A 19,072-nucleotide genomic window follows, 5' to 3' on the forward strand; every position below is an offset into this window, starting at 1 on the left:
TGGAAGGTTCTCTCTACACAAAGGAACGCAGGAGCTCTGACAGAGTGACCATGGGGTTCTTGGTCACCCTTCTCCCCTGATAGCTCAGTTTAGACGGAAGAGTCCTAGTGGTTCCAAACCTCTTCCATTTAGGAATGATGAAGGCCACTGTGCTCATTGGCACCTTCAAAGCAGCAGAAATTGTTCTGCATCCTTCCCCAGATTTGTGCCTCAGAACAATCCTGTCTCAGAGGTCCACTGACAATTCCTTTGACTTCATGCTTGGTGTTTGCTCTCTGACATTTCCTGACAGCTGTGGGACCTTATGTAGGCAGGTGTGGCCTTTCCTAAACATGTCCAATCAAACTCAGCTCAATTTTGAGCTCCACAGCAAAGACCGTTTGTAATAAATTTGCAACAATCTCAAACCTTTTTCACAGCATCATAATGAGGTATTGGGTGTATAATTTTGAGGAAAGCGATTAATATAATACCATTTGGGAAAAGGGCTGTAGCATAACTAAATGTGATTAATCAAGAAACACACTTTAGTGGCTAACTTATCTAGCAAACACACAGGAAGCCCACAGTCTGTGAGAGCCAACTAACCCAAACCTGTCAGTTAATTTTAATAATTAAAATAATCTATTATTTAATACTATTTTTCCGTTATTTGCTCCTGATGAGAAATCAACTGAAGAGAACCCTTGTTATCCAAGGAGCGAGGCTCCCTTTGAGCCTCTGCTCGCCAGTGGCCCTTTAAAACCACAGCCTGAGGCCTGGCAGTTTTAATGAGCTTATAGGTCAGGAAGAAAGGTTCTGAGTCATTGGGTCCTGAGTCCGTGTCCTGGTCAGTCCAGACAAAGGTTTTTCTTTTCCTTAAATGTTCCGGCTTCACACAGCTGTACCTGTTCTTGCCTTCTGTTTGTCTCTGATCTGGAATATTCCTGCATGGCACCATTACCACCAAAACAAGAAGCCAAAAACATCAACTTACTGACCCAGTTTAAACTCTTCATGTGCAATTTTCTTTGTTTATGAGCTATTTATTTCCAGGGTTTAGAAAGTTTTCTGTGAGATTTGTTGTGATGTTGGGTGGTAGACTTCCTCTAAGAAGGACTTCTGATGAACTGAAGGGAAAACACACACTCGGCCCATGCAGCGGTGTGTTTTGGTGGCTACCAACATCGGACCAAACCAGTTCCAAACTGATCAGCGACTTGTTAAGAACATCAGGAAGCACAGGTGGCCGCTGCTGCTGGTGTGAAACCTGCTGATGCATTTCAAATAAAAGAGGAACAAGTAAAAAACATTTCACATTGTCTTCTTTTTTGTCACATCCAGACCAGTGTTTTTCAACCCTGGTCCTCAAGGCACACTGCCCTGCAAGTTTTAGATGTTTCCCTGCTTTAGCACACCTGATTCAGATGATTGCAGTCTGTCAAAAGCCTGTTAACCATTCATGAATTGAAATCAGGTGTGCTAAAGCAGGGAAACAACTACAATATGCAGGGCGGGTTATCTTGAGGACCAGGGTTGAAAAATACTAGTCAGTCAGTCATTTTCTACCGCTCATTCCATAGTGGGTCGCGGGGGAGCTGGTGCCCATCTCCAGCAGTCTATGGGCGAGAGGCAGGGTACACCCCGGACAGATCGCCAGTCCATCGCAGGGCAACACACATACAACCATGCACACACTCATTCATACACCTAAGGGAAATTTAGAGTGACCAATTAACCTAACAGGCATGTCTTTGGACTGTGGGAGGAAGCCGGAGTACCCGGTGAGAACCCACGCATGCACGGGGAGAACATGCAAACTCCATGCAGAAAGACCCCAGGCTGGGAATCGAACCCGGGACCTTCTTGCTGCAAGGCAACAGTGCTACCAACTGCGCCACCGTGCAAAATACTAATCCAGACAAATTTTATTTTGAGGTATTTCATGTGACAGATGAGAAACTAAGAGTTTGGAAAGGAATGAAAGGAAAATGTTATGTATAGATATACACACAAAAGTTTGAGATATTTGCCTTTCAGGGGAATTTTTGGAAAACTTAATGTTATGCTTCAGAGTGTATAGACCATTTAAGTAGAAGCATCTTATGGTGATTTCCTCATCTTAATTTATTGAAACAATAGCCAACAACAGTGGTGGGTATGCCTCTACAAAAAATGTCTGCCGAGGCATAGCATCCCACTCTTATTGAAGGGCTCCCCTCAGGTCATTGAGGTACAGAGTTAGGAGCCTCTAGACAGTGACACAGCTGATCCTATAGGTGTACTATGGGATTCTGGTCTGGAGAAAGTTCAGGCCACTCCATTCGAGGTACCCCAGTCTCCAGCAGCTGTTCCTTGTCTGTATTGACAGATATGTATAGACTCACCTGCCCACACTGTAACACCACCAAAGGCTCATCTGGTGGCAACAGTGGCTGATGGCTGTTCCTTGATGTCCCCAACATCGTTAGCAGCCATCATTTCTGCTCAACATGAATAATCGACTCATCCAAGAACAAAATCTCATCCAGTTTAAAGAGAGAAAGAGTGTGTATGAGTTTATTGCCAAAATTGCATGCCTTTCATGGACAGCATCTGTGAACAGTCTTGCCACACATTTTCAGCTTGCTTTAGGTCTGGACTTTAACTGGACCATTCTAACACATTAATATGCTTTGATCTAAACCAGAGGTGGGCAGCTCCTGTCTGAATCAAATGCTTGGCCCATTACCAGGCCTGTGGAGAACCTGGGCCAGGATTGCTCTATATTTACAGTGCCTTGCGAAAGTATTCGCCCCCCTTGAACTGGTCAACCTCTTGCCACATTTCAGGCTTCAAACATAAAGATATCAAATTCTAATTTTTTGTGAAGAATCAACAAGTGGGACACAATCGTGAAGTGGAATGAAATTTATTGGATGTCAAACTTTTTTAACAAAAAACTGAAAAGTGGGGCGTGCAATATTATTCGGCCCCCTTGCGTTAATACGTTGTAGCGCCATCCTTTGCTGCAATTACAGCTGCAAGTCGCTTGGGGTTTGTCTCTATCAGTTTAGCACATCGAGAGACTGAAATTCTTGCCCATTCTTCCTTGCAAAACAGCTTGAGCTCAGTGAGGTTGGATGGAGAGTGTTCATGAACAGCAGTCTTCAGCTCTTTCCACAGATTCTTGATAGGATTCAAGTCTGGACTTTGACTTGGCCATTTCAACACCTGGATACGTTTATTTGTGAACCATTCCATTGTAGATTTGGCTTTATGTTTTGGATCCTTGTCTTGTTAGAAGATAAATCTCTGTCCCAGTCTCAGGTCTCTTTCCTACAGGTTGACTTCCAGAATGGTCCTGTATTTGGCCCCATCCATCTTCCCATCAATTTTGACCATCTTCCCTGTCCCTGCTGACGAAACGCAGGCTCAAACCATGAAGCTGCCACCACCATGTTTGACAGTGGGGATGGTGTGTTCAGGGTGATGAGCTGTATTGCTTTTACGCCAAACATATCATTTTGCAATGTGGCCAAACAGTTGGATTTTGGTTTCATCTGACCAGAGCACCTTCTTCCACATGTTTGGTGTGTCTCCCAGGTGGCTTGTGGCAAACTTTAAACAAGACTTTTTATGGATATCTTTGAGAAATGGCTTTCTTCTTGTCACTCTTCCATAAAGGCTAGATTGTTGCGGTGTACGACTGATTGTTGTCCTATGGACAGACTCTCCCACCTCAGCTGTAGATCTCTGCAGTTCATCCAGAGTGATCATGGGCCTCTTGACTGCATCTCTGATCAGTCTTCTCCTTGTTCGAGATGAAAGTTTAGAGGGACGGCCGGGTCTTGGTAGATTTGCAGTGGTCTGATACTCCTTCCATTTCAATATGATTGCTTGCACAGTGCTCCTTGGTGATGTGTAAAGCTTGGGAAATCTTTTTGTATCCAAATCCGGCTTTAAACTTCTCCACAACAGTATCTTGGACCTACCTGGTGTGTTCCTTGGTCTTCATGATGCTCTCTGCACTTTGAACAGAACCTTGAGACTATCACAGAGCAGGTGCATTTATACGGAGACTTGATTACACACAGGTGGATTCTATTTATCATCATCAGTCATTTTGGACAACATTGGATCATTCAGAGATCCTCACTGAACTTCTGGAGGGAGTTTGCTGCACTGAAAGTAAAGGGGCAGAATAATATTGCACGCCCCACTTTTCAGTTTATTTGTTAAAAAAGTTTGACATATCCAATACATTTCATTCCACTCCACGATTGTGTCCCACTTGTTGATTCTTCACAAAAAATTTGAATTTTATATCTTTGTTTGAAGCCTGAAATGTGGCAAGAGATTGAAAAGTTCAAGGGGGCCGAGTACTTTTGCAAGGCACTGTAGATCCATCCATCTTTACATCATCAATGATCCGTTTCCCTATCTCTGCTGAAGAAAAACAGCCCACAGCATGATGCTTCCAGCAACCCTAAAGATCTCTGAGAATTTTCACAGAACTGGATTTCCACTGAGATTAAATTACACACAGGTGGAGTGTTAATTTGGTGTCTTATAAGGCAGGTGGCTCCACTTCTAAGATTTCTGGAAAAAAACAATTAAGACACATAAAATCCTAACAAACACACTGATGAAGCCATGAATACAGAGCAGCTGTGAGTTAGATGTTACTAGAATGAATGGTGTGCAGTTCTCTGCTCTGGAGTGGCCAGAATCAATTCTAAACCTTCACGAAAACACAAACAGCCCAGTGTTAATAATCTTTAATAGTCACATAATCTCTATACAGGTACAAACATTAAATTACAAGAAGCAGTTTGTTCAGGAGACTAAAACCAAAGCACTAAGTGTTTCTGGTAATCCACTCAAATGGAACCGAATATAAAACCAGAACCTCTCTGTGACGCACCAGGGGAATCCAGAAGGTCACTGCAGTGCATCCAGCTGGGTAAAAATTGTTGAATGCTGTGGAATGATATTGAGTCAGGATTCTGTGCATGGTGAGTCCGCTTTGGCTCAGCAGTTGATCCCCAAGCTGGTCCAGTGATCCGGGACCATCAGGAAGTACTTGTCCATGGCTTCACAGAAGCGAGCTCTGTACAGCTCTGGAGAAACCACGGTGGGCAACTTTCCTGTAGACCAAACGCAGCAGAACATCAGGATCCAGATCCAAGTCAGAACATTATTAAACAAACTGTTCAGGGGGCATCACATATAAACTCATGTTTAAACCACGGAATAACAAATAATTTTTTTCTTTTCCTAAATAAATCTTTTCAACTACAATTATTTAAATGCATATCAGAAAGTAGTGATGCTGTGCTGAACCTACATTTATTTTATTCAAATGATTTTACTCATAAAAACTTTCAGGAATCGTATTGGCTGAAATATTCGCCATAATGGTGAATCTAACTAGTTTGGTTATTTCTCTCTTAGTTTTAGCAGGGCAGCTGATTTAGGGCAGGCGATTCAACCTAACTTGCTGTTGTTGAAGGGATGTTACTAAATCCAGCTGGAGTGCTAAGTGTTAACTGAGGGAATATTTGTCTCACATAAAGGCATACAGGGGTCCACAAGTTTAAAGACCAGGTTCAATGTTTAGTTCAGTCTGAGACTGAATTACTTAAAATTTCACTTCATGACAAAATGCCCTCTTGAACCAGCAACACAGGTTGGCTAATGTACTTTATTATCTAGCACCAGGAGCATCTACCTCAGGAGAGCACACTGTAGAGCCAGGCTCATAATCCATGAGCCCACACCAACACAGCCTGGCCATACCCTCACCTTCAGGTAAAAGGTTCAAGAGGCCAAAATCTGCAGAAGACCAGAAAATCCATCCCACTTTCACCTTCAGTACCAACTGTTGGGTAAAAATCCACAGAAAACCTGGACAGGCTCACTTTGCCAATAAGAACCGCCACTGGCCACAGCAGCACAACTCCAGATAGTTTCTTTAAACAGATTTCTGCTTTGGAAAAATATCCGTCTATGGAATTATGGTTTGAGATAATGTACTGTCTATGCTGTACCACTAGGTGTCGCATGTTGACATTAACCACATAATTCTAAAGAAGATGCTGAACATGGCTGAAGAATATGGAAGCAAATCGTTACCATATTTCAAATGAAAAAGCATTTTCAGAAATGCTTTTTCATTTTAAGAATGTAATATTAGTAATCAATCATCCTATTTGCATTTGCATTTTCTTCTTCACGACTGCACATTTTATGCCATATTCAAAAAGAAAAAGCAGACATTGCTTTTTTGTGGTCTGCCCGCAAAGTACTGCCCAGAACTCGAAATCGACAAAGCATTCCGAGCTGCGGGCGCAGCAGAGTGACGTCAGCAGCTGCTCTTCCTCAGCTCCCTGCTGACTGAGCTACCCATCTTGTTCGGTAGGGGGCGCTGTGCACGTCTGCATTGCATTACATTGCAAACGTGCCGAGAAATTGATTGAATTGCAGCAGGGCCAAGCTCAATTTGTGGCAGTGGCAGGCAGAACTGGTAGTTCCGGTGGCAGGCTGTGGCAGTTCTGGCACAGCCTGCCACCGAAGCTGCTACCGGAACTGCTGCAGGGTGGCAGGGGATTCAGAGGATGCCAGAAGGTGCCAGCTTGGTCAGCAGGGAGCTGAGGAAGAGCGGCTGCTGACGTCACTCTTCTGCGCCCGCCGCTCGGAATGCTTTGTCGTTTTCAAGTTCCGGGCAGTACTTTGCGGGCAGACCACGAAAAAGCAATGTCTGCTTTGTTTTCTTTTGGATTATGGCATAAAATGTGCAGTCGTGAAGAAGAAAATGCAAATAGGATGATTGATTACTAATTTTATTTATGGCTCAAATAATGCAGCCACATTCTTAAAAGGAAAAAGCATTTCTGGAAATGCTTTTTCATTTTCAAATTTTACATTTCATATTGAATTTTGGTATCTATTTGCTGGGGTACATTTTGAAAAATAAATCTCAAATGTCTTTTTCTTTTTCATTTTAATTTAGTGAAGGAATGAGCAGTCTTGAAGAAGAAAATTAAAATGCAAATAGGATTATTGATTACTAATTTCATTTATGAGTCAAACAATGCAGCCACATTCTTAAAATGAAAAAGCATTTCTGGAAATGCATTTTCATTTGAAATATGGTAACGATTTGCTTCCATAGAAGAAGTGCTATGGGAAGATTCTCCATAAACAGATTAAGCTAGAGTGTTCTTTCCTTTCAGTCATCAACATGGCCTCCTCATATCTGAACTTCAAACAGAGTCAGGACTAAGAGGGACAGATGGGGAAACAACTCAATGGACATGTGCAACTTTTTCCAAACATCTGCATATTGACGGCTCCAGTTCACACAAAAACACCACAAACAGTTAAAAAAAATATTTACTTTGGAAGGTTCTTTACAAAAAAACAACTCTGTTTTCCGCACCAAAACCTCTGCATTTGGATGAGAGGGATGGTTGGAGCAACATATCCGTGTTGGTGTGGGCAAGGCCTCCAAAAATGATTATCCCTGCCATGGTTCCTATACAGTCTGGGAATGTCTGGAATTTGATCTAAAGATTTTCCAGGTCTGGATAGATATGGAAAAGAGTTTCAAATTGGCATAAAGGACTGAGAACCACAAATCATGTTGGGAAGAAGTCTGGAATTCTCACATGAATACTATGTAGGAACTCAGAGATCTGACAGCACTCTGACTGGAGCGACCTACTTCAGGGTGAATTCATACCCTGGTGTTGAGGCAGAACTCAAGATAATCTTTTAGTTTTTCTGGTTAATGTGTGAGCCTTCAGTTTTTCTAGTTAAACTTAAAGACAGTCAGAAGGTTGCCGTTTCATCAATAACAAAGCTAGGAGAGCCTGACTGCAAAGCTCATACAGAAGACAAGCATATCCACCCTGTAGGAGAAACATCTGGTTTTCTTCTGTAGAAAATAACTGGAGTTCGTCTTAAACTCTCAGTTTACTGCAGCTGTTAAACTCAGTGAGACAACATGAATGTCTCAAAACAATTAAAAGGAGCATCTCAGAGGATGTGGTGAACTTTTCCTAAAAACCACAAGACATTTACCTTGACCTCCCAGAATTCCAGTGGATTTAACAACCATCTCCAGTTTCTTGTCCCAGGTAAATGTCCTGATGTAATCTGGAGGAGACAGCAGAAGAAGCACCATCAACACAAAGCTTCTGAATCAGAACACAGAGGTCTTCATACCACCCCCCTCCTCACCTATGATCCCCACCACCAGCTGGTCGGTGGTGTCATCCCGCCCCACGAGCAGGGAGTAGTCGATGATGAGATGGCTTGACAAGAAGTAGGCGTCGCTGTGAATGGCGCCTCTCAGGATGGCCTTGCAGTGGGAGCGGATGTAGAGCGGGTTGTCATGGATCAGCTTAAGAAGGTTCTCGTCCAGCAGAACCACCTCACAGCTCTCCTTCCCGGAGTCCGTTTTCACGTTCCGATTCCTCAGTGAGCCCTTCAGGTCAAACACCTACAGGAGGAACACAGAGAGTCAACACTTTCAACAGGAATCAGACAGAAACTCCAACTGTGAGCTGACCCCACCTGAGCCATTTTGCGGCCGTAGAAGAGGTTCTCCATGACGAGCAGGTCCAGTTTCTTCTCCGTGTTGTTCTGGGAATTCTTGTATCCGATCCGGTAAACTCCCAGGATCTTAGCCAGCGCAGTTGGCCGCTGTGGAACACACGTGGTTAAACGCGGAACTGTTAAAAGCCAACACAGAAACAGGAGTTACAAAGCATACCTTCTGCTGCACAGCACCAGTGATGTAGGTGAAGTAGTGTGGAGCAAAGTCCAAGAAGGATTGGACCTCCAGCCTGGGCATCTGTTTCAGGATGAAGCGGTCATCTGACAGGAGAAAAGAGGGCTTCAGTGTGAAGTTTAATCCTTTTGCAGCATCAGATTTAAGCAGAGAAAGAAGCCTTGCAGAATGAAGAACATCCAGCAGAAAGAAATCCTCTCTGACCTTCGGTAGCATAAAAAACTGCTCCGGACTTTCCTCCTCGAGCCTGCCAGTTTACACAGTGTGACAGCGAGCGGACAAACCCCTCCTCGCTGCTCTCCATGATCTCCTCACGCATCCTGTGGAACTCCCGAGCGTAGTAGATCCGACAGTAGAACTTGGCGTTGGCATCAGAGAACTCTGAGTTGGAAAAGGGACGAGGATATCAGATGGATTTACATCAGAGGATCAGGGTTCTAAATTCCTATTTATGGATCTGATCTTATGTTTCAACCAAGAGACAGGATATTCTCATAGCCTCAACTAACACAGTTGTGTCTATACTTGTCCAGGGATCTAACTGATTCAGGTGATCTCAATATTCTATTAGAGGGTGAACAGAATTATAGGGTAAAAGAAGCAACACTTGGCTAGTTTAGATCCAGTTTGTCTGACAAATTCCAGCTTATTTTATTATTTTTTGTAATTTACGGAGTTCCACAGGGTCAAGTCCTTGGGCCATTGCTCTTAACTTTATACATGCATACATTTGGCAAAAATATAAGACTGCTTGCTATAAATGTCCTATTTAGAATCCGGGCATATTATTAAGAGATAGTTTGATATGTGCTTTTGTTAACTATATGTAGATTTTCTCTATTATAGCTGACTCAATACTTCAGAGAATCTCAGGGTGTAAACAGACTTACGGAGCTCGATGTGTGGGTTTACGGTCTGTTTCTTCTGCTTATCTGCTGAATCTGCATCCTCTGAAAATGGAAAAAGGTTTAAACCACATTACCTCTGTCACTCTGCAGTGAGATCTTGTTTTGTTATTCATTAGAACATGCAAGTCCATACTGAGAGGCTCGCTGTCCGTGCTGATGCGACTCTGCTGTGATAATACAGAGTCACTGAGCCTTGCAGGACTGCTCTTCACCCAACTCTCTGCACTGCAGACAACCAGAGGAATGAAAAACAAACACAAGTCAGATCTCCTGCAGTTTATTTAACCCAGATTTAAAATGCTACCCTAGGATTCTACACTGCTGTAATGAGACATGCTTTGTCATTTTTAGGTAATATGATGTTGATCATAATATATCACTGGAGAGACTGGAGAACTGGGTCTGGCTTTCTGGTACAGATCACTGAGTCTGCCTTCTATCACCTGAAGAACATTTTCAGGATTAAAAGGGGTAATATTCCAGCAGGTTATTGAAAAACTCATCCATGCATTTATCTTTAATCGAATTTATCACTGCAACAGTGTCTTCACAGATCTATCTGAAAAGTCTGTGAGACAGCTGCAGCTGATCCAGAACGATGATGTCTGCCTCCTCACTAAAACTAAGAAAGTGGAGAACATCCCAGTTCTAAAGTCCTTCCACTGGCTCCCTGGCCTACATAGAAAAGACTTTAACATATTTCTGTTAGTTTATAAATCACTAAATGGCTTAGCACCAAAATACATTAAAGATTTGCTGCTGTTGTTGTATGACCCTTCCAGACCACTCGGGTCTTCTGGATCAGGTCTACACTGCATCTCCAGTACCAGAACCAAACAAGGAGAAGCAGCATTCAGTTCTTATGCTCCATCAATCTGGAATAAACTCACAAAACACTGTAAAAAAGAATAAAATCCAGAGTTAGACTCCCTGTCATTCTGCTGAGGGACTTCAACACCCACGTGGGAAACGACAGTGACAACTGGAGAGGCATGATTGGGGGGAATGGCCTCCCCAAACTGAATCCAAGTGGTGTTTCATTATTGGACTTCTGCGCTAGTCACGGATTGTCCATAACGAACACGATGTTTGAGCATAAGGGTGTTCATCAGTGCACTTGGCACCAGGACATCCTAGGCAGGAGGTCGATGATCGACTTTGTTGTCGTATCTTCAGACCTTCACCTGCATCTTTTGGACACTCGGGTGAAGAGAGGGGCTGAGCTGTCTATTGATCACCTGGTAGTAAGAAGTTGGATCTGCTGGAAGAGGAGAAAGCCAGACAGGCCCAAGCGCATAGTGAGGGTCTGTCGGGAACATCTTCCAGAGCCCTTGGCCAGGGACGTATTCAACTCCAAGAAAGCTTTGACCAGATTCTAGGGGAGGTTGGAGACATAGAGTCCGAGTGGACCATGTTCTCCCAACTATTGTTGATGCTGCTGTCTGTAGCTGTGGCCGTAAGGTCTGCGGTGCTGTCGTGGCAGCAATCCCTGAACCCGGTGGTGGACACCGGCAGTAAGGGATTCTGTCAAGCTGAAAAAGTAGTCCTATCGGCTGTGGCTGGCTTGTGGGACTCCTGAGGCAGCTGACTGGTACCGTGAGGCCAAGCGTGCCATGGCTCTGGCTGTGGCAGAGGCAAAAACTCGGGCCTGGGAGGAATTCGGTGAGGCCATGGAGAACGACTACCGGTTGGCCTTGAAGCGATTCTGGCAAACCGTCCGGGACCTCCGGTTGGGGAAGCAGTGCTTCGCCAACACTGTTTACAGTGGAGGTGGGGAGCTGCTGACCTCGACTTATTGGGATGTGGAAGGAGTACTTTGAGGATCTCCTCAATCTTGCCGTCACGCATTCCCTGGTGGAAGCAGAGGCTGGGGACTCAGGGTTGGACTCTTAGAACACCCTGGCTAAGGTCACCGAGGTAGTTAAAAAGCTCCACGGTGGCAGGGCCTCGGGGGTGGATGAGATCCGCCCTCAGTACCTCAAGTCTGTGGATGTCGTGGGGCTGTCATGGTTGACGCGCTTTTTCAACATTGTGTGGCAGTCGGGGACAGTGCCTCTGGACTGGCAGACTGGGGTGGTGGTCCCCCCTTCATAAGAAGGGGGACCGGAGGGTGTGTTCCAACTATAGGGGGATCACACTCCTCAGCCTCCCTGGTAAGGCCTATGCCAGGGTACTGGAGAGGAGAGACCAGCTGACAATTGAACCTCGGCTTCAGGAGGAGCAGTGTGGTTTTTATCCTGGCCGTGGAACACTGGACCAGCTCTATATCGTCTGCAGGGTACCCGAGGGTTCATGGGAGTTTGCCCAACCGGTCCACATGTACTTTGTGGACCTGGAGAAGGTATTTGACTGTGTCCCTCGTGGGAGTACGGAGTCGGGGGCCCTTTAATAGGGGCCATCCGGTCTCTGCACAAGCGAAGCAGGAATTTGGTCCGCATTGCCGGAACTAAGTCGGACCTGTTCCCGGTGCGTGTTGGATTCCGGCAGGGCTGCCCTTTGTCACCGGTCCTGTTCATAACTTTTATGGACAGGTTTTCTAGGCGCAGCCAAGGGCTGGAGGGGGTCTGGTTTGGGGACCAGTGGATTTCGTCTCCTTTTTGCAGATGATGTGGTCCTGCTGGCCCCCTCTAGCCAAGACCTACAGCATGCACTTGGGCGGTTCGCGGCTGAGTGTGAAGCAGCTGGGATGAAGATCAGCTCCTCCAAGTCAGAGGCCATGGTTCTCAACCAGAAAAGGGTGGGTAGCCCTCTTCAGGTTGGAGGGGAGCACCTGCCTCAAGTGGAGGAGTTCAAGTATCTCTGGGTCTGGTTCACGAGTGAGGGAAGAATGGATCGGTCTACGTTCCTACCCTCACCTATGGCCATGAACTTTGGGTCATGACCGAAAGAACAAGATCACGGATACAAGCGGCTGAAATGAGCTTCCTCCGTAGGGTGGCCGGGCACTCCCTTAGAGATAGGGTGAGGAACTCGGCCAACCGAGGGAAGCTCAGAGTAGAGCCGCTTCTCCTCCACATCAAGAGGAGCCAGTTGAGGTGGCTCGGGCATCTATACCGGATGCCTCCTGGACAGATTGGGGAGGCCTCCCTCGGGCGTTGTTCTAGGCACGTCATAAAGTAATAATGTTCAGCCAAAGGAATGTTGGTTGTTCTAACAGGAAAAAACCTTTCCAAAATTCTCCCTTTGCTCTGGTTGGTTAGTTCCTGGAGACCACCCAGTATTGACAAGGTGCGTTTATGCATATTAGATGTTACTGTACAACATGTAAAGTTCCACTTCCTCTGCATGACTTGGTGAAGCCAACTCAAGTCACCAATGCCGCCTACAAAGAGGAAGAGTTTGGGTCTGCAGCCTCACTCACAAAGCTTGATTTCGCTGAGAAAACATCTCTACGGTTACCCCAAAAAGAACTCCAGACTGGTTGCATTGGTGCTTCTGTTATGGTGAAATGAGCTACTTAAAGTAGAAGAAACTTAACGCTTACTTCAGAAATCAAATGATCCTGTTCCTCAGCTCAGTTAACAATAATTTTTAAAATGTTTTACAAATAAAGTTCTAAAACCTGGTGGTGTGCTTTGCTATTTATTCCCCCTTAACTCTGACATTCCTAAATAAAATCCACTCCGACCAATTGTCTTCACAGTCACCTAGTTTTAAAATAATGGTCCACCTGAGAGTTTAATCCATCATCTGAACACAATTCGAAGATGGACCAACTGGAAATCTAACAAGACATGGCTGTCCACCTAAACTAACAGGATGGACAAAGAGAGGATTAATCAGAGAAGCAGTCAAGAGGCCCAATATGTCTCTGGAGGAGCTGCAGTGATCTGTGGTACAGGTAGCAGGATCAATTGACTGGACAACTGTTAGTCATGTTCTCCATAAATCTGGCCTTTTGTAACAAAACCAGGTAAGAGACACAGCAGACTTGTGAAAGAGACACTCTTGTCAGATGAGACTAAAAATGAACTTTTTTGGTCGTCATGCTAAATGCCTTGTTTGAAGGAAAACAATAAAGATCACCCTAAACACACTCCAGTCTGCCATCAAAAATGGTGGTAGCAGCAGAGGACTGGGTCAATGAAGGACAGCCCTGAAGAAAAACCTGTTAGAGTTAGAGTGCATTAGACTTTGCACTGGGGTGAAGGTCTACCTTCCAACAGTACAACATCTCCAGACATACAGCAAGAGCTACAATGAAATGGTTTAAATCAAGCATACTCAGGATTAGTATAGCATAGTCATAGTCCTAAATCTAGTTGAAAATTTGGATGTTTACTGTCGCTCTCCGTTTTATCTGTACGTCAGCTGGTTTGAAAAGAATGGGCAGAAAACTACATTTCTAGATGTACAAAGCTGTTAGATATAACCCAGAGTTATGAATGAGTTGGTACTCACTCACAGGTAGTGGATGAAGGGTAATATTTTATATAGTTGCTCAGTCACCTTTTATACTGGATATCTTTTAGGTTCCCGGGCATTGAAGCATTTTACAAAACAAACAACTCCAATAATAATGGATATAATGTGTTAATGATCAAGATAATCCCAACCAAACATGAGACCTTCATACCTGACAGCCTGTTGAGGCTCGTCTGCGGCTGCGTTTGACGCCTTGGACAGATCCTCAAGTGCTGTTTTGTACTCTTTGCAACTGGAGGACAGCAAATATTGGGTAGAACCAAGCAGCACATTACTTATGCTGAGCTGAAACAAATACACAGTGGGTAGGGAGGTGAAAGGTCACCTGAGAGCAAAGGCGATGATGGAGCTTGGCTCGCGCTCACACACGGCAATGGGAACCCGCTCATGTTCGTACATCAGGTAGTGTTTATCTGGATCACTGTCAACACACACAACATTAACTCATTGAGCACTTTTACATTATCTGCAGGGTTCCTGCACATTGTTAGGCCAAAACTGACATCATTTTACAAACTTCAAATCTATCCATCCATGATGACTCATGGATAAATGAATGGACAGACGGATGAATGGATAGATGGATGGACAGGCAGTTGGATGGATGGATAGACAGAAAGACGGATAGATGGATGGAAAGATGTTGCATAGACGGATGGGTTGTTGGACGCATTGATTGATGGATAGACGAATGGATTGATGGACGCATAGATGGGTGGATGGATGGAAAGATGGATGGATGGACGCATGGACGGATTGATGGACGGTACTTGTCCTGTTAGATCTCAGTGATGCATTTGATACAGTCGATCACAATATTCTCTTAGAATAATAACTTAATTGATCTCACAATGGAGAAATTGTGCTCTGTACTTAACCCATCCCTTAGGGAGCAGTGGGCTGCCATTGTGCGGCGCCCAGGAAGAATTCAAGGGCCGAACGTGTCAGGCTGTGGGATTCAAACCGGGTGCTTGTGGCCTCTCCAGGATGCAAATGCCCTGCTCTGTAACCACTATGCCACCACTCCCTCTAGAAAGGCTGGAACATGCTGTAGGGATCAGGGAAACAGCACTAGGCTGGTTTTAATCTTACTTGTTTGACAGATTCCAGTTTGTTCATGTAAATGATAAATCATTTCCAGGGTCAATTGTGGAGTACCACAAGGTTCAGTGCTTGGGCTAATTCTCCTTACTATATATATGCTTCCAATAGGTAAAATTATCAGGCAGCATTGGATACATTTCCACTGTTATGCTGATGATACTCAGTTTTACTTATCCAGAAATCCTGATGAGCCCAACCAGTTAGATAGACTACAAGCATGTCTTGACGACATAAAAACTTGGATGACTTTAAATTTTCTGCTTCTAAATTCAGACAAGACAGAAGTTGTCATCTTTGGACTGGAGTCTTTAAAAAAGAAACTGCTTAGTCAATCACTTAACCTGGATGGCATTAAATTTACCTCCGATAATAAAGTAAAAAATCTTGGTGTTATTTTTGACCAGGACATGTCATTTAAATCCCATATTAAACAGGTTTCTAGGATTTTCTTCTTTCACCTCCGGAAGATTGACAAAATTAGAAATATCCTATCTAGGAGTGACGCTGAAAAACTAGTTCATGCATTTGTTACTTCAAGGCTGGACTATTGTAATTCTTTACTATCAGGATGTCCATAAAATGCAGTTAGCAAGAGTTCTGATGAAAATTAAAAAGAGTTAATATTTCATCTATTTTAACTTCCTTTCATTGGCTCCCTGTTAAATCCAGAATAGAATTTAAAATTCTCCTCTTCACATATAAAGCCCTTAATGATTTAGCTCCATCATACATCAGAGATCTGATTGTTCCATACGTTCCTAACAGAGCACTTCGTTCTCAGACTGCAGGTTTACTGGTGGTTCCTAGAGTCTCTAGAAGTAGAATGGGAGGCACATCCTTTAGTTATCAGGCTCCTCTTCTGTGGAACCAGCTCCGGCTTTTGGTCCGTGAGTCAGACACCCTATCTACTTTTAAGGCTAGGCTTAAAACGTTCCTTTTTGATAAAGCTTATAGTTAGAATGGCATAGTAGATCCTGAGCTACCTCTGTAGTTATGCTGCTATAGGCTTAGGCTGCTGGAGGACATAATGACTACTTCCACTGTCTCTGCTACATTCTCATACTACTCTACAATTTTGCATTATTTGCTGTTATTTCAGTTTTTAACTTTATGTTCTCTCTCTTTTCTCTTCCTAAAAGCTACACCTGGCCTGACTCTGTGTCTACCTGTGACACCTTTCAGGAGAGGGGCATCGTCCAAGTTTCTGCTGGCAACAACTTAATGCTCAACATCTACAGATGATCCACTTGGCCCTGTCTTTCAGTGTTTAACCCTGTCCCTCCTAGACATGGCGACTGACTGAGCTTCTACTGTGACTAACTGTATGTGCTCTCTTTCATACTCTAGACTTAAAAACTGTCTCAGAGTTTATCTGCTTAACTGTCTTTCTCTCCTAGATGAAGCCTCTAAAGGAGCTACATCCATTAGCATTTTTACATTATTTCCTTCCCATAGAAAGTACTCCTGGATCAGTGCTTCTGTGTTCTTTTTGTGTCTCTGCTCTGTTCTCTCAAACCCCCACTCGGTCGTGGCAGATGGCCGCTTACACGGAGCCTGGTTCTGCTGGAGGTTTCTTCTTGTTAAAAGGGAGTTTTTCCTCTCCACTGTCGCTTCATGCATGCTCAGTATGAGGGATTGCTGCAAAGTCAATGCAAGTGACTGTCCACCATCTCTACATGCTCATCCAGGAGGAGGGAATGCTACAAGTCTTTGACTCGATGCAATCTGCTGGGTTTCCTTAGATAGAAAAACCTTTTAACCAATTTGAAGGATAAACTGAATCTGACTGCACTGTTTGATAGGATTAATTGGAATAAAAGTACTATGTACTATTTAATTCAATGGATGAAAGGACCTATGGATGGATCGACGCATAAACGGAAGGAAAGGTGCATTGATGGATTAAACATTTAGAGTAGGTAATACTTATCCAGTCATGGAAAACTGTTCTGGAATATGTCTGTTTACATCTACGGTTGACAGTCCAGACCCTTCATGCAGCTCAGGAACTAATGCCCCTTTTCCAATGGCTCGCTTTAGCCGGCGCAGCTCTGCACCATTTGGTTTCATTGCATTAGGTACGGTAACTGTTGTGTTTCCACTGACCCGCCAATGGCTGAAGCTATGGTGGCTGAAGCCCTGCCTCCAGCCATGAGTGTAGAGCGCTGTTCTGCTATTAACGTTACTGTGTTACATTGTCACATTAAAGTAATCTGCGTGAAATGATAAAAAATAAATAGAAAATAACAAATAAACAAAATACTCATAACATTTGTATTAATATATATGCAAGAATGTCTTATTTATGCTTTTTATGTCTAAAATGATCCACTAGGATAATTATCTGGACCACAGCCCAACCAGAACTTCTAAAATAAGGCTCAGGGGTTCTGATGTTAGGGGGTGTGACAGGAGAAGCAGAGAGGAAAGACTCTGCTGTCTGGACTGGTGAAGCTCCAAACTTTGCCTGAAGAAGTAACAATTGTTGGGCTTTATGAAAAAAAAAATTTCTTATCCATGGCAATGACAAGGACAAGGACTTCAAAGCGCAAAACCGCAGACTTTTGACCTTCGAAGTTAGTTTTAGGTTGGATATTCGTGCTCTGCAGATTTAGAGGACTCGTCCTCCCGTTTGGTCTGATGCAGGCAGTCTGATTACAGGCAGCTGCTCTCTGCCTGCTCCCTCCTCCTGCAGACGCTGGTTCGCCTAAGTACCGTCAGTAAATATCCGAACCAAACACGATGTTTCATGGTGGGATTGTTTTGCGTGTTTTGGGGGAAATGTTTGTGCCACTGAACAGCTGATTTTATGTGTGATCAGCTGGGTTAGGATGTTACTAAGAACAACAGCTTGCGTGTAATTCAGAAAGGTGATTTGTCCTTTTTCTGTCAGCCTTCAGATATGGTTTGTGATCTGTAAATGGTAAAATTACATGTAGGACCTTGTTCCGGCCACTGTGGTCCTTAATATTATTGTAGGTGCTCTTGAGTTTTATGAACGTTTCCCTGCACTATCTCAACAAAAACCTTCTAATTTCTCCTCCCACGGCCAATCAGTGAAAAGCAGTCTGTTCACGTCACACGTAGTCTCTACTCAGCCCCCGTCGTACCTCCTCAGGAGCAGGGACCACAAAAGTAGGTACCGGTATGAAAAAAAAAGAATGGAAACGCTCGCAAAGCGAGCCGAGTGGAGTTGAGTAGGGCCAAATCGAGCCAGTGGAAAAGGGACATACGTCTGATGGTGACACTTACAACGGGACAGGGATTGGGTTGTAACTGTTGCCAGGCAGAAAGTTGGCGAGGATGGCTTTCATGGTGGATTTCTCCTTCACCTGGCTATCAGTGGACCCTAGCAGATGGCCATCAAACACATCTGGAAGTCCAGAGAATCAAAACATGAAGAGCAGAAGCAGCAATAAAACACTAGATGTACAGTCAGTGGGTTTGTGTGTGCAAACCTTCTGGGATGCTGACAGAGTCCTGTTCACTGACACTAGGTCCAGTCGTGGTGGAATCAGCTCCAGAGTCTCCAGGTGACGGCAGCAGTGAAGAGGTGGTTGAAGGCAGTGGGCAGAGGTAGCGATCCTCTATGATAAGAGAAAACAACAGCTTCACAGAAAATCAGAACAACAGCAGGAACCATTTTATTACAACTAAGAGCTCAGACATGAACTCATCAGAGAAAATCCCACCTTTCTCACCATTCAGGACCACAGGAGAGGGGTTCCGAGGGGAGGAATCCAGTGTACTCTGTAAAAGATTAGAAGAAAGAGGATTAGCAGCTAAAACACTGCAGCTGTACAGAATGTTCACAATGGGTAATTCATGAGGTTCAGTCAGATGATTCCAGAAACCTGCTGCAAAAAACAGATCAGCT

The 19,072-nt window shown here is 44.1% G+C and overlaps 1 protein-coding gene across 6 annotated transcripts in view; it reads right to left on the bottom strand.

Moving 5' to 3' along the window:
* Positions 1–4,724: 4,724 nt before the first annotated feature.
* The window catches only part of pikfyve (phosphoinositide kinase, FYVE finger containing), a 53,581-nt gene continuing 39,233 nt past the window's right edge, over positions 4,725–19,072 (bottom strand). For 5 of the 6 annotated variants that reach the window (XM_047370627.1, XM_047370626.1, XM_047370623.1 and 2 more), the window contains 13 exons: positions 18,888–18,945; positions 18,654–18,782; positions 18,448–18,568; positions 14,417–14,512; positions 14,243–14,323; positions 9,800–9,891; positions 9,649–9,708; positions 8,963–9,139; positions 8,741–8,844; positions 8,542–8,670; positions 8,206–8,467; positions 8,047–8,121; positions 4,725–5,108 (listed from right to left, as the gene is read on the bottom strand). In XM_047370627.1, coding sequence (XP_047226583.1) covers positions 4,993–5,108; positions 8,047–8,121; positions 8,206–8,467; positions 8,542–8,670; positions 8,741–8,844; positions 8,963–9,139; positions 9,649–9,708; positions 9,800–9,891; positions 14,243–14,323; positions 14,417–14,512; positions 18,448–18,568; positions 18,654–18,782; positions 18,888–18,945 — 1,500 coding nt within the window. In that variant the 3' untranslated portion in view covers positions 4,725–4,992. The remainder of the gene's footprint in view (positions 5,109–8,046; positions 8,122–8,205; positions 8,468–8,541; positions 8,671–8,740; positions 8,845–8,962; positions 9,140–9,648; positions 9,709–9,799; positions 9,892–14,242; positions 14,324–14,416; positions 14,513–18,447; positions 18,569–18,653; positions 18,783–18,887; positions 18,946–19,072) is intronic. The other variant, XM_047370624.1, reaches the window with a different exon arrangement.

Source organism: Girardinichthys multiradiatus, chromosome 7, assembly GCF_021462225.1.
Source record: "Girardinichthys multiradiatus isolate DD_20200921_A chromosome 7, DD_fGirMul_XY1, whole genome shotgun sequence".
In the NCBI taxonomy this organism is placed as follows: Eukaryota; Metazoa; Chordata; class Actinopteri; order Cyprinodontiformes; family Goodeidae; genus Girardinichthys; species Girardinichthys multiradiatus.